This window comes from Nannobrachium achirus (genome assembly GCF_963921795.1).
Source record: "Nannobrachium achirus genome assembly, chromosome: 6".
NCBI classification, from domain to species: Eukaryota; Metazoa; Chordata; class Actinopteri; order Myctophiformes; family Myctophidae; genus Nannobrachium; species Nannobrachium achirus.
The window spans coordinates 39,588,370-39,612,297 of record NC_137815.1 but is presented as its reverse complement, the minus strand read 5'-3'; the positions used below and the strand labels follow the sequence as shown (position 1 = coordinate 39,612,297).

General features: G+C 40.3%; 2 protein-coding genes across 2 annotated transcripts; both read left to right on the top strand.

Moving 5' to 3' along the window:
- Nucleotides 1–73: 73 nt before the first annotated feature.
- Nucleotides 74–17,590, top strand: odad1 (outer dynein arm docking complex subunit 1; the record flags this gene model as incomplete). Its single annotated transcript, XM_080728220.1, has 14 exons — nt 74–143; nt 575–671; nt 1,293–1,482; nt 1,845–1,970; nt 2,332–2,445; nt 3,516–3,583; nt 3,682–3,869; nt 4,877–5,002; nt 5,467–5,549; nt 5,666–5,834; nt 6,848–7,002; nt 7,815–7,918; nt 8,144–8,232; nt 17,562–17,590. The coding sequence occupies 14 exons, from the start codon at nt 74–76 to the stop codon at nt 17,588–17,590; spliced, it is 1,608 nt and encodes a 535-aa protein (XP_080584346.1).
- A 3,129-nt stretch (nt 17,591–20,719) lies between these two features.
- LOC308287581 (uncharacterized protein) lies at nt 20,720–23,683 on the top strand. Its single transcript, XM_080728808.1, has 5 exons — nt 20,720–20,857; nt 21,444–21,530; nt 22,300–22,369; nt 22,592–22,680; nt 22,819–23,683. The coding sequence occupies exons 1-5, from the start codon at nt 20,804–20,806 to the stop codon at nt 22,897–22,899; spliced, it is 381 nt and encodes a 126-aa protein (XP_080584934.1). The 5' UTR covers nt 20,720–20,803; the 3' UTR covers nt 22,900–23,683.
- The last annotated feature ends 245 nt before the right edge of the window (nt 23,684–23,928 follow it).

Sequence of the window (23,928 nt, the reverse complement as noted above, 5' to 3'; positions counted from 1 at the left end):
CTAGATGTGGAGGTGTCTGGTTTACTGATTGTTCTGTACATTTTCAACAGGTATACTGCAGCTGTTTGTAACAATGCCTCGTGGATTAAGATCAGCCAGAAGTGCTCACTCGGATGGCAGTGAGCAAGATACTGATGGCACAGGTAATGTTGAGGATGCTGTGGTATTATTCACATTCTTCTATTGTCAGTGATGTAGGCCTACAGTGTCCTTGATAGCCAGTGGTGGACAGTAACTAAGTAGGCTACATATACTTGAGTACTGTACTTAAGTAAATGTTTGGAGTATTTGTTCTTGTTGATTGTTGCAAACTGTAACTTAGCTACATTTCAAACAGAAATATTGTACTATTGACTTGAAAACGTACAAACATATATCATGAAAGAATTAAGCACTTACAGTAGGTCCTATTTCAAAGGACATAGGCCTACCTGATGATGTACATGCTTGTAGATCGTTGAAATGTTCACAATTTCTGAATACATGAGTATTTACTTGAGTATATATACTTTGTCAACCACTGCATATGTGTACTATACATGATGGCTCCAGTGTTCACATCGACTTCTTTCAGTAACAGAGATGTCCAAACTCCAGAGACAGTTCAGGATCATGGATGGAGACCGGCAGGTCTACAGCATCCAGGCGCAGGAGAGCATTCGCAAACAACGGTGCGAATAATATGCCATTATGTTATGATAAGGGTTCAACCTTTTTGGGGAAAAAAAAAGAAAATAAATCTTATCCACCGAGTGCCGCACTATGAGCTTGTAGATCTGCCATTTTTTGAAAAGTCTTGAATATTTGTGCAAATATTACTGTATATTTTTTAAAGTGAATTTCTGTAACAAATCTTTGCTTCTGGTGGGGGTCCGCGGTCATATACATGTAATTCCAGGGCTCCTTGACATGAAAGCTCACAACGTGTCGCATTGTGACACGTTGTTTAGATCTACTATTTTCACATAGTTATTTTTAAGAATAATTGACAAAATTGACAAAGGAACCTTTTGAACATTGTGGTTAACACATTTGTAATAAAAGTGTTAAATAGTGATGTTCTCAATCATAAATATCAAATATATGACACTGTCGACATTTAGGAAATGCATGTTTTTGATTCAGTCTGACCAGACCAGAGGCAGGGATAAAACATATCCCACACATATCCCCATAAAAATGTATGACCAGAGGGGCGGATATCAAAAGCAGAGACATGAAACCCCATCCCCACACAGCAAATAGAACCCTGATTATGATCATCACTCTGTGTTTGTGTGTGTGAACTAAAGACAGGAGATAGACAGTCTGCGTAAAGAGCAGGAGGAGATTCAGCGGAGTCTTTTGGTGTGCGAGAACGTGTCCCGTCGACAGCAGGACAGCGAGCACACCCAGTGCTTGCGTCTGCTGCTGGAGCAGAGGGACGAGATGGACCAGGAGTTTGAGAGAGAAAAGCAGTGTCAGCAAGAGCAGGAGAATGAGGTGATGTTCTGGTTCAGTCTGCAGACATACAGTTACAGTTACAGTACTCAGCAGGGGCTGGGCAATTAACTGAATTATATCCAAACCGATATTTAGAACCAATAACCGACCCAATCTTGCTCATGTAGTTTAATCGAATAATCGAGAAGCATTTTCTTTCAAGTTATACATCATCATCAATGATTTGACTTGAAAACATTCTAAAAGTTTTTTTTTAATTACCTAAATTGATAGTCTTATTAACCATTTGATGGTATCACACATGATAATCTGGCTGTATCATCTGTTAGCTGCATGCACCAATAACCCATTCGTACAGACACAAAACATGAGGCCACATACTGTATCTGTGATTTGAGTAGATCGCCACCATTGAGAAGAATCTGGTGGAGCATAGAAAAGAGGGCAGCAGCATAAGTGACAGACAGAGGTCCGAAGCCCGCCGGACCCAGAAGGCCATACGCACCCTAGAGAACAAACTGGACAGAGTAAGTAACCTGCCATCACTCTATTTTCATCCATGCCTTACCCTTTATCCCTAAACTTCTTTGCCTTTTTTTTTTTTTTTACTATTTGGAAAAACATTTTAAAATACTTCAAATAGCCGATCTACAAGCTCACAATGTGTCAATGTAGATCAGCTAGTTGATTTGTTGTTACAAATGTTTTTCAAAATATAAAAAAAATGGCAAAGAAGTTTAGGGATAAGGGGTAAGGGCGTGGACGAAAATATTGCTGTATATGTCTTACAAATCAGTGGTTTTATACATTTTCAGACTTACCCTTTGACAATGAATACCTGCATGAATACTGTGTAGTTTTGTTCTTTACTTGTGTTTTATGATGCAGGCCCTGGCTTGTTTCAGTGAGCAGATGACCAAAAACAGCCACCTGAGAGATGAGCTGGAGAGCTTACGCATGGAGCGTGTGCATTTCCAGCAACTGCGCCACAGGCTAGACAAGGTCAGAGGTCACACCACAGATCCATACAAAAACAAGTTTAAACAAACTCATCGTTCCTGTTAAAAGGTTAATGTCACTTTTGGTATTTTAACCTGTTATTTTTGTTCACCAGGAATTTGCAACATCGTGTAAAAAAAGGTTTCTATATCAGTATTTTAGTTACCCAGGAAGCAGCTTGTTTTGAGCACCTGCCATGGAAGACACTGTGCAGGGTAACATATGTAACAAATTATTTTTATGGTGGGCCTCTGCAGGAGGTGCTATCTTGCTAGACCGATCAGTGACAAATGTCTTGTGCACACTAAGGAATTTTTGTTTGATGTTTTATACTTTCTGAAATATGAACTTTAGTTTTTAAATGTAAGTCAATAATGGGTCTCAGATCGGGCTGAAACCTTGAGTCATACTTCATAGATATGTCATAGCAGGGGTCTTCAACAGGGAGTCCGGGACCCCTAGGGGGTCGGGACCCCTAGGGGGTCCTCAGAGTTACAACAGGGGGTCCTCCAAATCTTTGTGTGATAGAAGCTTTTTTCTCCTTTTTTATATTTACCACTTGAACCCTAGTGTGCATATTCACAACGCCTCACGCTGTGAGGCGTTGTGAGCTTGTAGATCGGCTATTTTCGGCAAAGAGGTTTGGTGTAGAGGGGTAAAAGAGCAGACTATAGTGTAAGGTCAAGTTTATTACGTATTGATGGCTCAAGTGGTTAAATATCTGAAAACACAAATTGACATGAATCCAAAATACACTGACGATGGTGCTGTCAAACGATGAAACTATATGGAATCTATGAAGAGGTTGTGGGGGTCCCTGCTTCATCTCTCTCTCAACTAAGGGGTCCCTGGCCTGAAAACATCGAAGACCCCTGTGTCATAGAAAACTGACAATGCAGGCTGAGACTGGTCTGAGATCCACATTGGAGCCGCAACACTCCCATGTGGATCCTCAGATCCACATGATTTTAAAGTTTAATGTAGTACTGAAGTGAGATAATGATCCAAACTTCTAAATGTAATTTTAACCAGAGCAGGACATTTTTGACATGGCTTCATCTGTAATGTAATAGGAACTGCAGGAGACTCGCAAGGTGATTGGGGAAATGATAAATGTGTCGACGGCTGCTTACGAGGCCAGGTGAGGTTTCACTGAGACAATCAAGAGATGTAGAGGAATCAGAGTGAAAAGTGGCTAATGGGTGTTTTTCTTTTGTTGTGGAATGTTGACTTTACAAGGGTGGAGGCTCAGTCGAAGATGACCATGATGAAGGAGAAAGCGGTCAAGGACGTGGCCCAGTACAATACTGAGATAAAGGAATCTGAAAGGGTTATCGCACATGAGCGACGTCTCAAAGAGTTCATGACCACCAAATGTAGCGAGAGGACCAGCCCAGACGATGGCCTGGACACTGGACGTAGACGAGGTAAAACGACAAGGCAGTTTGGAGAACATAATGTGCAATATTATTGCTGTTTTGGCAGAATTTGATAATGATTATTGGTTAACAATGGCAATTGTGTAATTGAATCGCTATTTAACCACTTAATACATTTCGTTAACTGCGTCCTCCAGGGTTCTGTACTTGTTCCCTTCATTTTCCCCCTCTTTACCCAAAATACACAATTATAAACTCACTTGTAGATCGTCTCTTTTCTTTTTGAACGTTTACCAACAGTATTCAGGCTGAATGTATACCATTACCTATCATCATGACACAGGTTATTCTGAGGACACATGTTTAGGACAACGCAGGTTTAAACTCGTCTTGGCAGCAGAGCCCTGGGGAAACCAACACATAAAAGCATAAGAACATCCCTGAATAGGAATGCTAGGGGCGGTTAAAAGGTTATTTGTTCCCCAGGATGCACGGTCATGGTCGGCTGTTGTCGCCCATTGCTAGAGGCACAAACTAAACTAATTGATTGATTGATTGATTGATTGATTGATTGATTGATTGATTGAATACTTTATTAGAAGGTTGCATAGGAAAAGGTGCAGTTTCATGACAGTTTCATACAGTTCACTGGTATAAGATAAACTAAAAGGAGACCTAGTAAGCTTTTCGGCTTATTTACACTGGAGGAACCCTTTATGTATCTCATATAACATTGAATGACAGACGGATAGAACACAGTGCTATGCATAGGATATCATCAATAACAAAAGGGGGGAAAAAAAGTAAAATAAATAAAAGCTATTTACAGTGGGAAAGGGGAGATAAATATGGGCTTAGTCTATTTAAAGTTTCGAGTAGCAGCTGTAAATTACTTTTCAGACCGATTTTAAAGGAGGTTAGGGATTTACTCTCCTTTAAAACTTTTGGTAGGGCGGTCCACCTGTTAGTGGTAGAAATTAGCAGGAGAATGAATTTGAAACTTTTTTAGAGCCAAATCTGGGATGAACGTGAATTACCATTCCTGTGTGTGGTAGTGGCTGAGCAGAAGAGGACAGACCTTGGGGAGGAGTCGGTGGAGACCTTGGAGGAGGTGTTCCAGAGGATCCAGTCAGTGACCGGAGAGGAGGACCTGGACATGGTGGTCAACAAGTTCATCCAGGGTCAGTCAGTCCCACACCAACAATATAAAACCTAATCTTTCAAGAAAGGCAGAAGGCGCTGTTTTTCTTTCTTTTTTTTTTTTGTTTGCATTTTGATTGCATAAATAAAAAATCACACTTGTGTGAACTGAGCGGTGGAGGCTGTGTGTGTGTGTGTGTGTGTGTGTGTGTGTGTGTGTGTGTGTGTGTGTGTGTGTGCGTGCGTGCGTGCGTGCGTGTGTGTGTGTGTGTGTGTGAATGTGAGTCTGAACAACAGCGCCCCTCCCTTAACATGTGTGGTCAGAAAAGGTTACTGCAGGCTACAGACACGGACGCAGACAGACATACATACCCACACACACCGCCACGTATAGGAGCGTTGTGACCACCGCTCAAAAATTACCTGAGTGTTAATTTAACGCTGCACCCACTGTTTGCTGTTGAAATCCCTCATTTTTGTGATTCTTGTGTCGTTGTCTGTGCAGTCGAGGACCGTAACTTTGCACTCTTCAATTTTGTAAATGAGCAAAATAATGAAGCTGTGGCATTGAGAGATCAGATTACCCAGGTGTGTATGTACTGTACTGTAGTATTGTCCTATACATTGTACTTGCTTTACTGTACTTTCCATTTGACCGTGTGTCTTGCTCATGAATGAAATGTTGTTATGTGTGCTTGGTGAAGACCCAAGGTGAGATGGAGCAGTTTCAAGCTGAAGAGTTAAAACAGGAGGAGCAACATCAGACTTCGCTGAAAGACATCGATGAGAACCAAAAGGAAATGGAGTCACAAGCAGGAGAGCACGAAGCACAAGCCGGCGTCACAAGCACAACACTGGAACAGATCAAAGCAGGTTTAGCCTCTAATAATGATACTCAAACACGTTTACAACATACACACAAGCTACACCATTTGATTCTATAAACCAGTGGTTTTCAAAGTGGGATGCAGGGAAACTCTGGGGTCCTTTAGGAGTTTCCAGAGGGTCCCTTACAACAGTGATTCTCAACCTTTTCAGGACGCGACCCACAAAATAATCATATTTGAACTGGGGACCCCCACCCTGCACAAGCACTTTAAATTGTAGGAGTTGACATTACATTTAGTTTGACCTGATCTATTCCATTGTGAAAATAGACGATCTACATGCTCAGAATGCCTCGCGTTGCGAGGCGTTATGTGCATGTAGATCTGCTATTTTCACAATTTCTGCCTCTAATATTTGACAATTTCATGTTTGACCAGAGGAGGTCTTAAATTGTCACTTTAGAAATGTGCAGATAACCTGTATACACTTATACTGTATGTTGGTCTGTTTACTGTTGAGTGAGAAAACAATTTTAACATTGAGCTAAACATCTGGGGACCCCCCAAAATAATTTGGGGACCCCCCTGGGGGTTCAGACGCACAGGTTGAGAACCACTGCCTTACAAAATGAGGAAAACCTTTAACCCTATTTTATATTTCAGCTATTCTAAAATAGCCAATCTACAAGCTCATACCATGTCGCAATACAAAGAGTATTGTAGCCTGGATCCAGCCTGTTTGCTCCGTTCCACATTTTGTATTGTCTCTACACGTAGAGACAATACAAAATGTGGAACGGAGCAAACAGGCTGGATCCAGGCTAAGAGTATTGAGCTTGTAGATTGGCTTCTTTTTTTTTACAATTTAGATTAATTTAACAATGAATATTTTTTTTATCAATACAAATCCCTTTGGGCCCCCCGGAACAAATTTGTGTCAGACGGGGTCTGTCTGTGGCCAAAATACAAATCAATTAGGGGGTCCTTAACGTATGCAGCACACAAGAAAACATGAACACGCAGATGGATTTATCTGTTGTTTTTCTCCCACTTCACCAGAGGTCAACAGGATCTTATCCAACATGTCATGTGACCGCTCGGCGATGGAGGACACGTTTGCAGGGATCAGGGAGAACAACATCATGTCCTACCTGGGTCTGGTGGAACAGAAGACCAATGAGCTGCTCACTATGCAAGCCTTCCTCAACTCCAAGGTAACCAGTTCACCTCTCTGCTCTTAACCACTTCATAGTAACCCTATATCAGGGGTCATCACCATGCCGGCCTGGACATTTTCATCAAACCTTATTTTTGCCGTGAGCATACGAAATGAGCGGCCAATAATGTTACCAAAAACACATAGACCTATTCTAGTGGACTCCTAATGTCCACTATGCTAATGTGCTACACATTTAAAACAATAGTATTTCTAATTCTTTGCTTTAAATTAAATCTGTGTCCTATCTATTCTGAAGAAACTCAAAATGACCAACAAGTGATACTGGCTGTATACAGGCATCAGTGCAGCATGGTCTATTAAGTCTATTTAATGTTTTGGATTTCAATAATTGGCTCTGGCCAGTGCTTTCATTGCACATTACATGAACAAAATAAGAACATAAAAATGTTTTTCATATCATCATCACATAATTGTTTTGTTTATCAACGCTATGCTTCGTTAGACCCCAGGGGTTTATACAGTACATAGCCCCCTCCTTTTCTCCTTCTAAACCAAATCTCTCTCTGAAAATAGACAATCTATAAGCTCACAACGTCATAACGTGTCACAATGGGACACATTGTGAGCTTGTAGATCGGTTATTATTGCAGAATGTTCACCTTTTTTTCACAAAGTATTCATTCATTATGGCATGTCGAGAATAGGGATGATAGGGCTTGTGTGTGTTTAAATGTGTATGCAAAACTGCATATTGTATTTTTATGTGTACTTGTGTAGACTTGTTTTTGTGGTATGCTTTATTCTTCTCTGCAGTCTAAAGTCTCTCCATCTCTCTGTGTCTTATAGGATATTGATAAGGACTATAATCCAAAAGACCTGGTCAAATTTCTGTTAGGTCAGAATCCAGAAATGCTGAGGCAAAGTATTAACATTCAACCTCCAGTCAGCAGGTTTGTACTGTGCTAGCTCTGTTTTCTCAACATTTTACATAATTGTTACCAAATTCATAAATGTGTTTAAAGCCTTTTCAAGATGAGTCGTGTGTGTGTGTGTGTGTGTGTGTGTGTGTGTGTGTGTGTGTGTGTGTGTGTGTGTGTGTGTGTGTGTGTGTGTGTGTGTGTGTGTGTGTGTGTGTGTGTGTGTGTGTGTGTGTGTGTGTGTGGTGTACTTCTTAGAGTGGACTATGACATAGAGGAGTCTCCTATCACGGACGATGAAGAACAGCCTCTCTCTCAGGAACAGCTACGCCAAAGAATCGTGACAGGTAAGTGCCACAATAATATGTAATATTGATTAGTATGTTAATGTAAGGATTCATTTATTTTTAATGTAGAAGTAAACTTACAAAAACAATGTGATACAATGACGAAAGCAAAGAAAGACAGTGAACAATAATCATAGTAGTCTTTGAGGAACGCAGCCCTTTGCACATCATCTGATTTTGCTGAAACTATTTGTAGGTACATTGGACAGAAGAGTCAACCCAACGGGCAAGAACCAAAGGCTCCAAGACACTAAGTAACCTGCCCAACAGCAGACTGCATTCCATGGAGCCCACGTAAAAGTGAAGCCCAGCCCACTAGTTGCAACTTGCAACCAGTTGCAGGAAATTGCAGCGGTCTGAATTGACACCAAAGCAGGTCAGCGCATTTTTTGGAATTATGTTGCAAGTTGTTGCAAGTGGTTTCAAGTTGTGACTAGTTGCGTTGTGAATCATTGGTGTGGACTGGGCTTTAACACATCTACCTAGACTCCTTGGAGACATCTACCTAGACTCCTTGGAGGTCTTGTCAGTGTGTGTATAACCCATCTATCGAGTTCGGCGATTCTCAACCAATGAGCCGAGGACCCATTGGCCCACTGGCAGGCCGTACATTGCAAGTGGGCCCCCAATGATTGTCAGAACACTACATTAGTACTCAAGTCTGTATGCCAAGCATCTATTTTAACACAGTGACAGTGTATAAACCATCCAGAGATCTCATGTCCGTTTGCAAGTACTGCCATGGTGATCATAGCAGCACCTGCCTTTGTTGCATAATATGAATTAATTAGGTTTAGCTAAACCATGATGTCTGATGAGGAAAAAAAAGTTACAATGGTTTCAATTGCAGACACGACACAATTGCAATTTTAAAAACATAATTGTATTATTTATTTGTACCACAACCTGTTATGCATCACAATAACGGTCTGTTACAGTTTCCATGTGATTTGTCTAGTTTGAACTAATTAGCTTTGGAGCCATAAAGACTGTCTTTTTCAGCCTCTGGAAACCAGCTGTCCTTTTGATGTGTGATTTGCCATCTGGCTTTCACTATGCAATCTGCTCACAACACAACTGTGTTCCCTTTTGGCAGCAGTTCATATATGCTGCTATGCTCAAACCAAGAGGCTGGGGGCAGCAGATCCTTTTATAATTCTAATCCTTATGCTAAGATGTTGATTATATCCAAAAGAAACTGAAGGACACGCTTCACTTTACAATGTCATTTGGATTTTGGAATTACATTTTATAGTAATTTTTATCAAACAGTATTTTGTATGTTATTTTTATTGTGATTTTCTGGTGGAATTTGATGATTGAATCTCATTCACATTTCTGGTAGACAATGGTTTCGTTTTACAGTTTCAGGCAATTTATGTATAGTCATGGGGGAATTCCACCTAATTTAGAAAGGATCAATGGATCATGTGTAATATTTCTTCTGAAACTGAAAAATAACAAATATAGTTTTGAGTAATCTAACTAAGTGTTTTTCATTCAAGCTCTGTAAAACAACTAACAAAGAGTGTTACTATTATTAGATTTGAATCACTTGAACCCTAGCATCCCTGTTCCGGGCATTTCATAATAGGCTAACATTCAGCAAAAATAGACAAGGATTTGCCAAAAATAGCAGCTTGATGCATTGTGAGCTTCCAGATCTCGTATTTTCATTAAGGAGATTTGTTGTAGAAGGAAAAATGGTGGGGGCCTCGTATAGACCCTTAAGTATATAGGGTTTAAGTGGTTAAAGTTTACATAATCATGTAATGTTTTTTATCCACAAGAGAATATTCATTGGGAATGGATGAGGATACACAAAGAGTACAGAAATGTATATTGTCATTGTAAATAGCATTAAAGGATGTTGTATAGGATTTTGTCCAGGCTGCTTTTGACACCAGTGTATTCGGGGAAGTGAAACTGCAACTCTAAACATTTATGACTCCGTTGGCTCAAGATAATCCTCCCTGAGGCTCAACTGTGTGGCAATGAAAACAGATTATCAAAGATAAAAGGGCACTGTGAAAAAGCAGGAGGGAGAGAGGGAGAAGAGATGGAGGCTATTTTATTTGAAATTCTACTCTCACTTAGCCCCCTCCAGTCCACACTCCCCAACAAATTCTCTGTGCACACGGCTCACTGCATTGCCATAGAAACCTTCTCTTTAATCACAACAGAACCTCATTTCCTGCTCCTGACAAAAGGCTCCTCATTGCCTGTGGAGACCGCCTGCAACAAACCAGGCCTCGAGGCCCACCTCCTTAAGCCCAGCCTACCGGTGGCAGACCACCAATACTCAACCTCCTTTACCCCCACCCTTGACAAGCTTATTTCCTACCTTTTCTGCCCCTTGGTCTAATTCTCCCTCACGTACATAGTTTTTTTTTTTTTTTTTGCATGCTCTTATCTGCCTCATACAACCTCATCCGCATCCTGTTCATCTGTCACACACTCCTCTATACATCTTATCAAGTGCACAACAGTCCGCCTAACCTCCGGTTATGCTGGTTGATATTTCTCTGTCCCCCTTCACTCTCTCTAAAAGCTCTCTATGAGCAACTGCATCGTGGTGTATTGTTGCGTTCTAAGCCGCTTTAATGCACCACCACGCAGTGGACCAATGCACGCCATATTGGCAAAACCCGGGTTCTGCACTCCATCGCTGCTCCAGTTTGCTGCTCCTCGCTTTGAGACAGTTCCGGCAGCACAAAAAACGGGAAGTAGTAAAAGAAAAACTAGCATGTCTCTTCAATAACACTGTTATTATCTCTCTACTGTCTGGACCATGAGACCCCCCCCCTTTCTCTCTCTGTGTGTGTCTTCAATCTCCCTATCTCAACTCTAAACTCCCTCGAGTCCCTCCTATCCTCTCGCTCTTTCTGTCTGACTCTCAATGTTTCAAATTCTCTTTTCCTCTCTCTCCCCCCCCCCAGTTTGTTTATTTGGGAATTGTGCCAGGTATTTCCCTAGTCTGCCTGCACCCAGAACACTACCTCCCTCTGAAGACCCCCCTCCCCCCTCCCCTTCCTACCAATGCATGTTGCTAAGCAACCACCCCGGCCATGAGGTCTGAAGCATTTTACAACCAATCAGACTGCTGCGTTTATTTTCAAACAGCCTCATGAAAGGCTACCCATTTCTCATGCATTTTCCTTCAGATAATGAGTTTAATCATTTTCCAATTTTGCAGCAAGCGGATGGTTTGAGTGGCACCGCTTAGGTGTGATACGCCACGGGTTCTCAACGTCAGGTCCGGGGACACCGAGGGGTCCAAATGGACAGTTACGGGTCCGTTTGGTTCCGTTTCTACACTGTTAAAAATGAACACTGAGGATTTTAGAGTGTAAGAAAATAGAAATAATATTATAAACACAGCGTCAAATGTGGCTCTGTGCCCTTGGCAAATGCATATAAAACTGGGGGTCCTTGAAATGGAAAAGGTTGAGAATCACCAACATTATCGTATGTTGGTGATTATGTACAGCAACCCCAGGATTTATGAACATCCACATTATGTCCACAGGGCGGCAGCATGAACAGTTTCTCAGTCTTCACCCACCCATGCAGGCTGCAAGGCTTCTGCACTGCTGTTGCTAAGCAATCCTGATTCCCAGCTCTTGTACCTGTGGATCATTTGTAATTTTTACGGATGCTCCTGACACCATTTTGTCCTTCTTTTCACCATTTTGATTTCTTCCCATATCCTCATACTGCATGCTATTTTTTTTAACGGGGGGGCAGACTATACAAAGGTATATATATATATATATACTGTATTTGTTATGCTGTAGGCCTTTAGAATATCTGCCCCAAGGTCAAAACTAAGAAATGCTACAATTTAATTTAGCTCTCACGGGGAGGGGAGTGGTAGGGGGGGCATAAAGAAAGCCTGTAAGTATTTCAATTTTGTCAGACTCAGTGAGATACCCGCCTTGCAAGAGGTCTAGTGTTAGGTTAAATATTAGCCTCAAGTGGGCAGTCCAAGTTGCAGTTGGCTTCGTCTTGTCACGGAGCCAGCAGGAAATGTACTGTTGCATGATTAGGCATGTTGATGTCAGGTCTTATCCACTATTTTAAGCAAACAGCACCTTCCACATGCATGGGCGCTGTTTGTTTTCTTTATGAGGGGAGGTGTCTGAGGTTGTTTCTTTATTCACTGGCCTTTTTGAAGGTGCATGTCCTAAAGATTCAGTCCCAAGAACCATTTCTATGCTAGTTTGTGACTGTTGATTTTTTTTAGCGATTATTCTAACGATTACTTTTTCAATTTATCGGATAATTGAGAAGCACGTCTATTTTTTTACATGTCAATTTGAATAGAGTTTATAATCGACTAAATTGATTAGTCTGCTCTTAAGCCCCATTTATACTTTATTCTATGCCGAATAAAATAGCTAAAATAACTCTACAAGTTGCAACGTGTTGAGAACTTCTAGACCTGCTATACTTCTGTTTTTCAATTTTTTTCTATTTTTGGAAGCTGTTTGAAATGTTTGCCTATGAGGACATGCCTGAAAGATTTCCCCACCCCCTCCAAAAATATGACTTTATTAAAATTATGATTATATTTTTTAATCGGTTAAATCGATTTGTTTGATTTGCTGTTGCACCCCTATTTGTGATCATCTTTTTCTTCAAATTTCCTTATCTCCCCCCAAACCCCACCCCATCCCCCTGTGTGTGTGTGTGTGTGTGTGTGTGTGTGTGTGTGTGTGTGTGTGTGTGTGTGTGTGTGTGTGTGTGTGTGTGTGTGTGTGTGTGTGTGTGTGTGTGTGTGTGTGTGTGTGTGTGTGTGTGTGTTCGTCCCCCCCTGTGTGTTTGTCCCTCATCTCAGCTTCGGTTACCATGCAGATGGCTCTTTGTTGGTGCTTCACAATGGGACTGAGGTCAGCGAGCCTCATACCATCAAGTTCTCCCCTACAGCTGTCTCCTTGTTTTATCTCTGGCTTATCGGAGGAACAAGTCTTAATATAATATGTAAGATGTGGTTGTCCGCGCAAAACAATCATCTTGTTAAGGCACTTTTAATTATCTACATTCGAACACCCATTTTGAAATCTCTTGAATCTTGGATTTCTTGCATAGCTGCCTTTGGATGATGGTCTGTAAACCAAACGAGAAGACCTAATGTCTGATCAGCTGGAGCAGAGGAGATGCAAATGTACCATCTGCTGTGTGATCCCACATCAAACCTTGTCCATTAATGGTCATATAGGAGCTAATGCTATATTTAGACTGATGTCACAGCACAGAAATCTATAAAAAGGAAAAGATTAGTAAACTAAACATAACCTGCTGTCCCTACATTTTGAAATTCTAAGTAACCCCTTGAGATGTACTGTAGCATCTCGTTTTCGAGGGGGCCTTCGGCTTATGTGCATGTCATTAGTCAATAGGCGAAAGAATGGAAAAGAAGAAAATGCGTGAATGGCTAAAACAGCCAATACCAGCTCACATTGTGTCTGTCAACACATTGTGAGCTTGTTTTCACATTGGAATACGTAGTTAAAGAATGTTGTAGGGCAGGGCAGGCTGATAGACAAAGTGATTTTGAGTGCAGTTCTGACTCATGTCAAAATGTGATTGATTATCAGTCTAAACATCTTTAATGGAAATAATTATTACTAAAGGAATGGCGAGGGGGTCAACTTACCACATAAATTATCCAGCTGTCTAATACACAAAATAAACTAGAGGGACATACTGTATAACTGAGAGACCACAGAATGATGTTGAGATGGAAATCTTCAGACCAGCAGGCAGCCGAAAAGGTCTCCCTTGTAAAAATAGATTTCAATGGGACAAACCTGTTTAAATAAAGGTTAAACAAAAAAAGAAAAGAGCAGGTAGAATGAAAGGCGGGAAAACCTTGAGAGAGGAGGAGCAATGCATCAGAAGCCCCGTGAATTACTGGAAATTTCCACTTTCCTCTGGCAAGACAGCGGTGGAGGCGGAACCCTATATGTTTCCCAAACATAGGGTTGTGGTCCATTTTGGGCCACAGACCAGCTTTTATGGATCATGAGTAAATATCTTTGTTTAACCTAGTCTACAAAATAATGAAATGGAAAGATTTCTTCAAAACATTTCAGAAACGTTGAATAAGTGTCAAAACATTTAAAAAATAAAATCATGTATTTTCACCAAAAAAAAGAAAGAAAAAAAGATCAGTTCAGATCTACAAGCTCACATCGTGATGTTGTGAGCTTAGACTTGCAATTTTTTTTTTATGTGTTTATGTTTGGGTCGCATGTTATGGGTCTTGAGCTGAAAAGGTTTGGGAACGAAACATAGAAGTTTGAATTAAATGACATTATGAGGACCACTTGCAACTCATGCAGGACATTCAGACATTCCTTTGTAACACTATTAGTAGGCTATGGTATTAGAGATCAGATTTATTTTGTAGCTATGAGGCTTGTCCTACGAAATGCCTTTTCCCAATCCCAGGACAAAAACTAAATTGTGGAATAGAATCATGAAGCCATTAGATTTGGGATCAGATTCCTCGCTTATCATGTTCCTTAATCCTTAATTTCTGCCATTTTAACTACAATTAATTCTCTGCACATGAATAAATATGTGGACAGGCTCACATTATTATTGTTGCTAATTAGTTTCAACATGTTATAGCCAATTACTTAAATCAATGTCTACATGCTTCAATGTCCATGTCACCTACGCATACTCAAGATAGGATCAAAAAAGATTGCATTCCATGAGGTTTAGCCATGGGTGGCTAGAGGTGATTGAGAGTCAAATTGCAGTGGTGAAAGTTAGAAGCATGTTTTTTTTGGAGCGGTGAAAGCGCTCCCAATGAACAGGTATATCCGTGGGTATGTGGCTGGCTGGCTGGCTGTGTCCGTCCGTCCGTAGTCTGGCAATACCTTGAGTGGCCACACACAACACACTAGTTAAAGGAGGGGCGCTGTTTTGTGCAGGCCAGGCACACTCACCACTCACTCACAGGCACAGTTTACACTCACTCACTCACTCACATAGGGTACAGCTGCTCAAATTCACCGCTCCACTTCGAACCGAGGTTTGATTTTTTTTTACTTGAGTAAGAGTAACAATACCACATTGTAAAAATACATTGTTCAAGTAAAAGACCTGCAGTCAAATCTTACTTAAAGCGGCACTATGTAACTTTTTTTAATGAATACATTATAATTTTGTCCAATCTGTAAAGTATGTTAATATAATGTATCTTAATATACAATTGGGGTGGTTGTATTTTATCTCCCTGTTCATCTATTGAGATATTTACAGCAGATCATGTCAAAGGTCATGTCTCACAATAGACAGGATCTGACACGAATTTTGACCTGATGGTCAAGATTACATTTCTCCCCTGAGAAAGCAGGCAGGCTCTATAAGCTCAACGGTCACTTGCGCAGGAAACTGGGTTTAAATCTGGGGTAGAAATGGAACGTTTAAGTCAACGAACAAAAGTATTAATTTAACAATAAATACATACTTAAAGGAGTAGTTCACCCCCAAAATGACTTTTTTCCTATTGATTAGTCACGCCATGGAGAGTAGAGTTCAATAATATTTTTTGGTTTTTGTCACATTCCTAAGACAAAAATTTGATTCGAGTAAATTTACCCCCATGGGGACGGGGAGTGGGGACCCGTTTCGAAACGGGTCCCCATCCGGAACGAATGGGGGTAAATGTATTGTTATCACATTTTTGTCTTAAAAACAAAAAATATTATTGAACTCTAGTCTCCATGGCGTGACTAATCAATAGAAAAAAAGTCATTTTGGGGGTGAACTACTCCTTTAAAGTAGCAAAGGTAAAAGTACCAATTATGCAGAATTCCCATCTCAGAATCATATACGGTAGGCCTACCGGTATATCACGTTATTGGACAATAATTACTGATCATTAGGCCTACCCACTTATGCCCTATTTTAAACTTCAGATGTTCAAAAATTGCCGATCGACAAGTTCAACGCACCGCATCATGTGTTGTGAGCTTGTACAGTAGATCAGCTATTTTGGAAACATTATTAATAATCTAGATCTGCAAAGTAGCTAATAATTAAACCTGTCAAATAATTGTAGTGTAGTCAACGTACAATATTTCCCTGTGAGATTATGAGATATAGCCTAGTGGAGTAGAAGTACCGTATGAAGTATCACATATGAAATACTCCATTAAAGTAAAAGTACCTCAAAATTGTACTTAAGTAATTGACTAAATGTAATTTCAACTACTGTTTATATCATTAATATAGCTATGAATACTTTATTGTCTTCTCTTTTTTGGTTAGTCAAAAGTTGTTCACCAGTTTAGCAATCAATGAAGACATTGTAGGCCCTTCTAATTATTTTTGATAGAGAGAATGCAAGGACAGGAATATTCATAAACATATGTTGATCTTTGATAAACCCTACAAATGTTATAGTTTCCATTAAATCCACATTAAAGGAAAATAAGTATATCAGTTAAATTGAATATCCAAAAATAACAGTTGCACAGTGTTGGTTGCATCTACTTATGGTAATAGTGTTCATTTGCTGATTTATGATGCTAAATTATTATTATGACCAGATATGTAATATTGCTCCCTCACCTAATCCAAATGAAATAATCCCAAGGAGGGGTCAATTGTGTTGTCCTAATGCGCTGCTGGACCTGGTTTGGAGTCAGAGAAAGCTAGTCAGACCATGAAGAACACCGCTGTTCAAAACAAAGGAGTTCGTTTGCCTCCCATAAATTGTTCCAATTATGGAGACCCTTCCCCTGCCTAATCCTGACCTCTGCTCATTGATGTCCCCCCAAGCCCTGACATTCCACAGGTCAGGTTGCAGTCTTTTGTTAGTTCGTTTAAGGTACTGTTTCGACTGTATTATTATTGGAGACTGCTAACATGAAGTTTGTTTGCTACGGAAACTTGCCCCCAGACTATGGGAACTTATAAAATAGCAGTTACTTTGAACGTGAAGCATTCTGAGCACAAAGAGTCCATTCTCTCTAGTCCAGTGACTTTCGGTGGAACCATAAATTGCCATTGAGGAAACTTTGGGAGAGACAGTAATTTTGTATTGCACATACTGTATGTTTAAGAGCAGCAATTTCAGCAATATCACCATAAGCATCAGAGGCATTTTCTTTTTCATACTTGTCGTTTACTCTTTTCAGCAATTCAATTCACATCTATCTTTTACCTGCATTTTACTAGTAAACACCCATAGAAAGATATTTTTTCAGATCCATGGTTCATGGAAACATGTTGAGGTAGTGGGCACACACAAAAAAATATATACAGGAAATGATCTCACAAACACTCCCCCTCTCTGATTTCTCCAGTTTTCCAGTTACAGAAACACACTGAGTAATGCTGTCTGCTGTTTTTAGACTGGCCGACTATTCCTCCTCCCATGGCTCTGGGTAATACACACACTGAGACCATTAGATTGTAGACGTCTGCTTCTGTGCTCTGCGGTCCCCACATGGGATTCGTTTCCCAAATGAAAGGGCACCACTGTAATTGTACACACGGTGCCGAGATGGCTCAGCCTTTAAGTGTGCCGATATAATGGGCGTATGTCATGGTCTTATTTATATGCATTGCCTTCACTCATCTTTACCTGTATTATATTAAATAAATGTTGATTGTGAAATGAGCTTGTGAGAGCCTTTTTTTTCCTTTTTTGTTTTAACAATGTATATGATACACTTTGATACAAACGGTTAGGTCTGTATCATATCATGACTTATTACATGGTATCTTGTCATTTTTAAATGACAGACAACGTTGATGGGGAAAAAACCCTCCTCCCCTATATGAGACAGAGTAATCATCAAGCTCAACAGCTCAGAATAACCCACACACCCCTTTGATCTCTGTATGTAATTACACTGTTCATAATTATATTTCTGTTGAATGTGTGAGGTGGATGACTTAACGAGTGTTCAGAGGCTTTATCACATTCAGTTACTTAAATCCTGGTGTGGTGAGATGATAAGTGAACATATCAAGATTAAGTCTGATGGGATTCTGAAATTAGACACTAAAATCATGTCACTGATATGATGGTATATTTTTAGCATTTATAAAGACACGATTGGGACAAGAACATTTATAATATATCATATAGAAATACCCCAGTGTTGTTGACATAGATATGTTTTACAAATATTAGTAATACAAGTGTTACTTGCTTGTTTTGCATATTTCTAATAAATAGTCCTGCCTGTTGTGGTTTTATTCATACTAGAAGAATTCAAAATTAGATGAAATACTATTTTTTTCATTGACAGAGGTCCCCCTGTGTCTCTTGGCCAGCTATAATTTTCCACCAAATATCTTTGCTGAAATTAGCCTATATCTACAAGCTTATAATGTATTGCAAGAGTAGATGTGCTATTTTTTGCAGAATGTTTGCACAACAGAATATGGACGCTAGGGTTCATGAGGTGATAGGTACCGTGCCATGAGCATGACACAATTCCAATCCATTCTGGGTTTTACCTGAGAATGGGACTTGACCGAGAGTGAGGCACAGTTCAGGTGTTGCAGAGTGCAGACTCCGGAAAAGGAAAAAAAGAAAAGAAAATCAGGGCCCACACAGTGTTGTGTGTAGCCACACCCTTGGGTTTAACAGCTAGATAAGTAGCAGTGCAACATGAGGACAGACAGAGCACTGGAAGATAACCTTAGATAACCCCCTGGGGAAGAGGAAGTACCCTTTGCTTGTTATATAAAAAACACCACTTTATCAATCAAGCCAACAGGTGCTCTCTAATTAATGAGGAAAAGTGTTTAATTTGATCTGTAAGCACTGTTGAAATCTCTGTTTGATCACACTTACATAAGAGAGACAAGTGAAGTTGAAACTGGCTACTGACTGAGTCTCAAGCTCCACCTCCCCCCAAATAACCCAAACACTTCATACTACGAGCATTTTGAAGACACTGTTTGGTAAAACCTTGTGAGAAATGAACATATTACATTACTTTCTCCGATTTTTATAGGGTTTAGCTAGGATTTTATCAGTATTATTAAATGATTTGAGTGATGTGATTTTCAGCCACTGAAATGTTTTATTTCAACCATCTTTAGAAAATTCAGCAAACTATTTCACACTGCTGTGTGACTTAAGGTTTCCCGAATTCCCACACAGCCACTGACATACAGTAACAGTATGCACTCATACATGAACAACAGACCATGCCCATACATGAACAACAGACCATGCCCTAATTGCTGTCTTTACTAGTTAGTCTCAGGAATAAGACAGCAGGGCGCTAATAGTTGACCTTGTCCCCAGCCTTTGTATGGCAAATTAACTTTTCGCCTAGGAAATATGCTGTGTTAAATGATGCACTTGTTTCTGACTGACTGGTCTCCAGCATGCAATGTTCTGCCAATTGGAAATAGCACCTATAAACTGGTACCTTTTGTCGGCTGATAATAATTCAAAGAGATATTATAACCATTCATAAATGAATAAACCTACAATTAAATATCTAAGCCAATTCCAGTCATAATAGGCCTACTATATAAAATATAGGCCTATCATCTGAAGAATGGATTGTCCATCCACATACAGTGCAATGTCTTCCTGTACAAATGTGGTTAATTTGGTGTTATTTTAATGAACAGTAAAGGCTACTGTTTAATATTCCATATAACTCGTTTGCTTAGGCCTGTAATTGCTTTGACACTTGCTTAAGAAGTGAAAGCTTAAAGGAACTCGCATTTCACCAGGACCACGCTTTTGTTAAGGTTAAATATAGAAAGGAGGAGTGGTTTCAAAATCGTCAAATTACTGTTGCTCATGTAACTTGATACCTCATCATCTCTCTCTCTCTCCCTCCCTCCTCCTCTCTCTTAAAAAAAGAGACAAAAGAAGCCAAGCGTGCGCTGCCAAGCCATATTATAATCCTCCTAGGCTAATATAGCTCATGTAGTTACTAATTATGTGTGAATACGTGTCAACACAATGCAGCTTAAAATTTAATTTCTCCATCAATGTGAAAATAAATGTAATGCAACATTACTAACTGTTCAGCGCGCATGCTGCTGGTACCGTGGTTTAGCGGCACTAACAAGTTATGATCTGTCCTAGAACGGTGTCGCGCTCCGAAAACAGCAGACCTACAAGCACACAGCGCGCCGCGTCTGCACGGCGCTGTGAGCTTGTATGTCTATTGTTTTTGAGGCGCGACACGGTCTCGCGTCGAAGTATGAACCGGGCTTTACTTACCACACCGCTTTAAAGCTCTGGACCAATCAGCAGAGAGAGACAGCCGGGCGGAGGCTTTCTATTGGCGGAATGACTTGTCGATCAAGTTAAATAATCCCGCCTTTGCTAGGGCGGGATTATATGACTTGTTCGACAGGTCATTGCTCCAATAGAAAGCCCGTATTACAGGCACCGTCCAATCGCATTGGCCGCAGACCTGCGGTATTCACCTCGAGAGAAAAGAAGCGGCTGGTGTTCATCATTTGTCTCCCGGCCTCTCAGGATACATCATCTACGCGGACAAACATATCATAAAACAAGACTTTATTCTTTAAAATTACTCACAAAACAACTACTACTATGGCTGATACCGCAGTTGACACGACGACCGAAACCAAAGAGGTTACCGCAAAGGTGCGTTTCATTCATATTTAGTTGAAGGTAGTTAAGGTTTAGTTATACAACTATCTAGCTATTGTGAAGCAAAACTTGTGTGAATTGATTAGTTTTCTTGACGTTGGCGGCGACAGGATAAATGAACATTCTGTCATTCTGTTTTAGTCGCAGAAAACGGAATATGTAAGCTTTTTTAGTCAGCCCGAGGGATTATCATAAATGTTTTTTTCCCCCGACGACCATGCACAGCGTTTATTGTTCGATAACAGTGAGCTAAAAAGCCAAAATGGATAATAAAATATGATGCCACAAAGCGTTAAAGACTTCACAGCTGGGTGGGCGGGAAGCCCACTAGTACCAAACCAGACATCCTCTCTGCCTCTCATAAACCCCACAGGCCACACAGACGAATTAAAGTACGAAATGTATCCCCCCCCAAAAAACTTATTTAATGTCATCTGTTGAAAGTAGCCCTGACAAGGTCTCAAATTCCACTCAAAGAAGAAGCACATAATTTAATTTAACTTGAGGGGGGTGAAAAAGGATAAGTGTCTTTTGAACGTCATTACTGAGTGAGGAGGACTCCATTTTTTTTCTCTCTCAGGACTTGAAAGAGAAGAAAGAAGTCGAAGCGGAGAAGAAGACAGAGAAGAAAGAGAAGAAAGAGGAAGACGCACCTGCTAATGGCACCGTGAGTACTAGTTTGTTGAGTCCCTTGACGAGGAGCCTCATGGCCTTTTGTCTTTAAAACGGCAGCAGCAGCAGCAGCACCCCCCATCATGCAGGTGTCCATAGACCCGCCCCCCTTCCCTCAAGCTGCTGCTCACTCCAGACTGCTCTGTTCTGCTCTCCCACCAACAGCCGGCTTTGTTTGGGTTTTTGGGGTTGTTGGAAATGACACAGATGTTACAGCCTTGGGTCTCGTGCCAAAAAATAAAAAGAACAGATCTACAAGCTGACAACGCACCACCATATTGTGACTTTGTTGTTTGTTGGCTTGTAGATCTGTTATTTTTCCTTTTTTTTGGCAACAGACACTTAGACAGACACCATCTCTAAACTATTAACTATAGTTTATAACTATACAAATATAGTTATATAAATCGTTCTAAGCCAAGTGGATGGCAGTGTTCACACAAACAATACAATGGTGAATGATCTAGTTATAGCTATCTTTATAGTTATATTGTGCCATGTGGGAAATTAAGTTGATCCCCAGTGGAAGCAATAAGAGTAACACATGCAAAGAAGGGAAACCCTGGAGAATCACACAAGAGCAATGCAGGGTTTTGAGGATTGATCCAAAGTTATATATATTTGAAATACTCTTAAACTTGATTCCTTGGATAGTCTATTCCAATTCAATCACACAGTGGCTCACATGCCATTGCTAACCAAATATTGTATATAAATGAAGCCTTTGTCTGCTGGTGGAATTAACGTTTCCTCTTGTCATTCAGAACGGTGCTGAACACAAAGATGACAAAGCCACTGAGGAGGTACCGAAAGAGGAAGAAGATAAAGAGAATGGTGAGCCCTCCCTCCAGGAACTGAATTTTGATTCACACTTGTAGATAAGATACTTAATTTCTTCATCCAACGCCCAATATATTTCCCTGAGTTGTCTTAAATGTAAAATAGTGTGCTTTTGTGGACCCCCCTCCCCCATGCTTATATCATCATGTGAGATGAATGTGTGAAACATGATTCCATATTGTGTACTAACTAGCTCATGTAAACTGTCAACTGTAGGAAAGGCAGAGGAGGCGCCCCCTGCTGACCAGACTGATGCAGTGCCTGTGAAGCGTGCAGCTGAGGATGAGGTGGAGAAAGAGAAGGAGGTAGGTTCTAAGTTTAGCAACTGTATAAAAATCGGTTCATAACCAGTTTTTGTCTTTGTACTTCATAGTGTTTTATCAACTTTCACTCAAAATAAACATAATGAATTCCTTGAGCTAAAATATTACATTTTTCTACAGGAAAAGGTGGAGACAAAAAAACAGAAGACGGAAGAAAAGACAGAAAACGGAGCTGCAGAGAAAGCTAAAGTGGATGCTTAAAGAGCTTCAGCTCCAGCTTCACCCTGTTCAGCACTGTCTAAACGGCCTGGTCAACAATAGTGTAGAGCTTGTGCTTTCTGTATGTGAGATTATTTTGTTTTGTCTGCTCCCACGTTATCACATTGCACTGGAGTCTTGAAACGTAGTGGCCTCTCCTCCTTTTTTATGAGATGTTATTTATTGGTCTATAAAACAAACTTTTTCTTTCTTGTGCAAATGGGGCCACATGATGAAATCAGTTCTTTTATTAGGTTTTATATATCAGTATATGGTTGAAGCACAGTCTACTATGTTACTGCGGACCAGTGGATTCTTACTAAGGCAGCTGCTCCCCCCCACACACACACACCAAGGCTCATGTTGACCTCTCAGATTCACTAAGGACCAAAGACAAGTTTTAATTGGGGGTAACATCATTAGTTAAGCCTTGCTCCTTGTGTTGAGCTGCTAGTGATTAATCCTTTTAGCATAACAGATGGCACAAATAAAGGGGGTCTTCAGACCTCCATGACAAAAAAAAGAATGCTTGGCCCTGTTATGTGGAGGCAGGCTTCTGCAATGTTGATTAACCTCTCTTAAAGCTTAAAGCTTTGGTCAGTTCTGTATGCATTCCACGCACGTTTGTACCATTTATAGTCTACATTTTGTTTTTCAATAAGTTTACTATGTTATGGTTGGGTAACCCAGTTTCGTGTCAAATACTGCCCTTTTCAGAAACAAGAACATTTGGTTACTTCAGCCACTGCTTTGTATATTCTGATTTAAAAGAGAAAATAAAAACATGTCTTTTTACTAATCTGTTTCTAATCTGAATTCTTTCATTCAAGTACCTGTTAATAGATTGACACTGCCTTGTAAGATGATGTCACTTGACCTAATTTTGGATAACATGGAAAATGGTTGACTTAAATGCAGGAATGTCCCCATTTTCTAAGCAATGGAAAAAAGGATTACTGAAGGCATTTTGTTTCTCATGTCATAGCACCCTCATGTGGCATATGTTGAGGTTGCAGTGAACAATTATTTTAA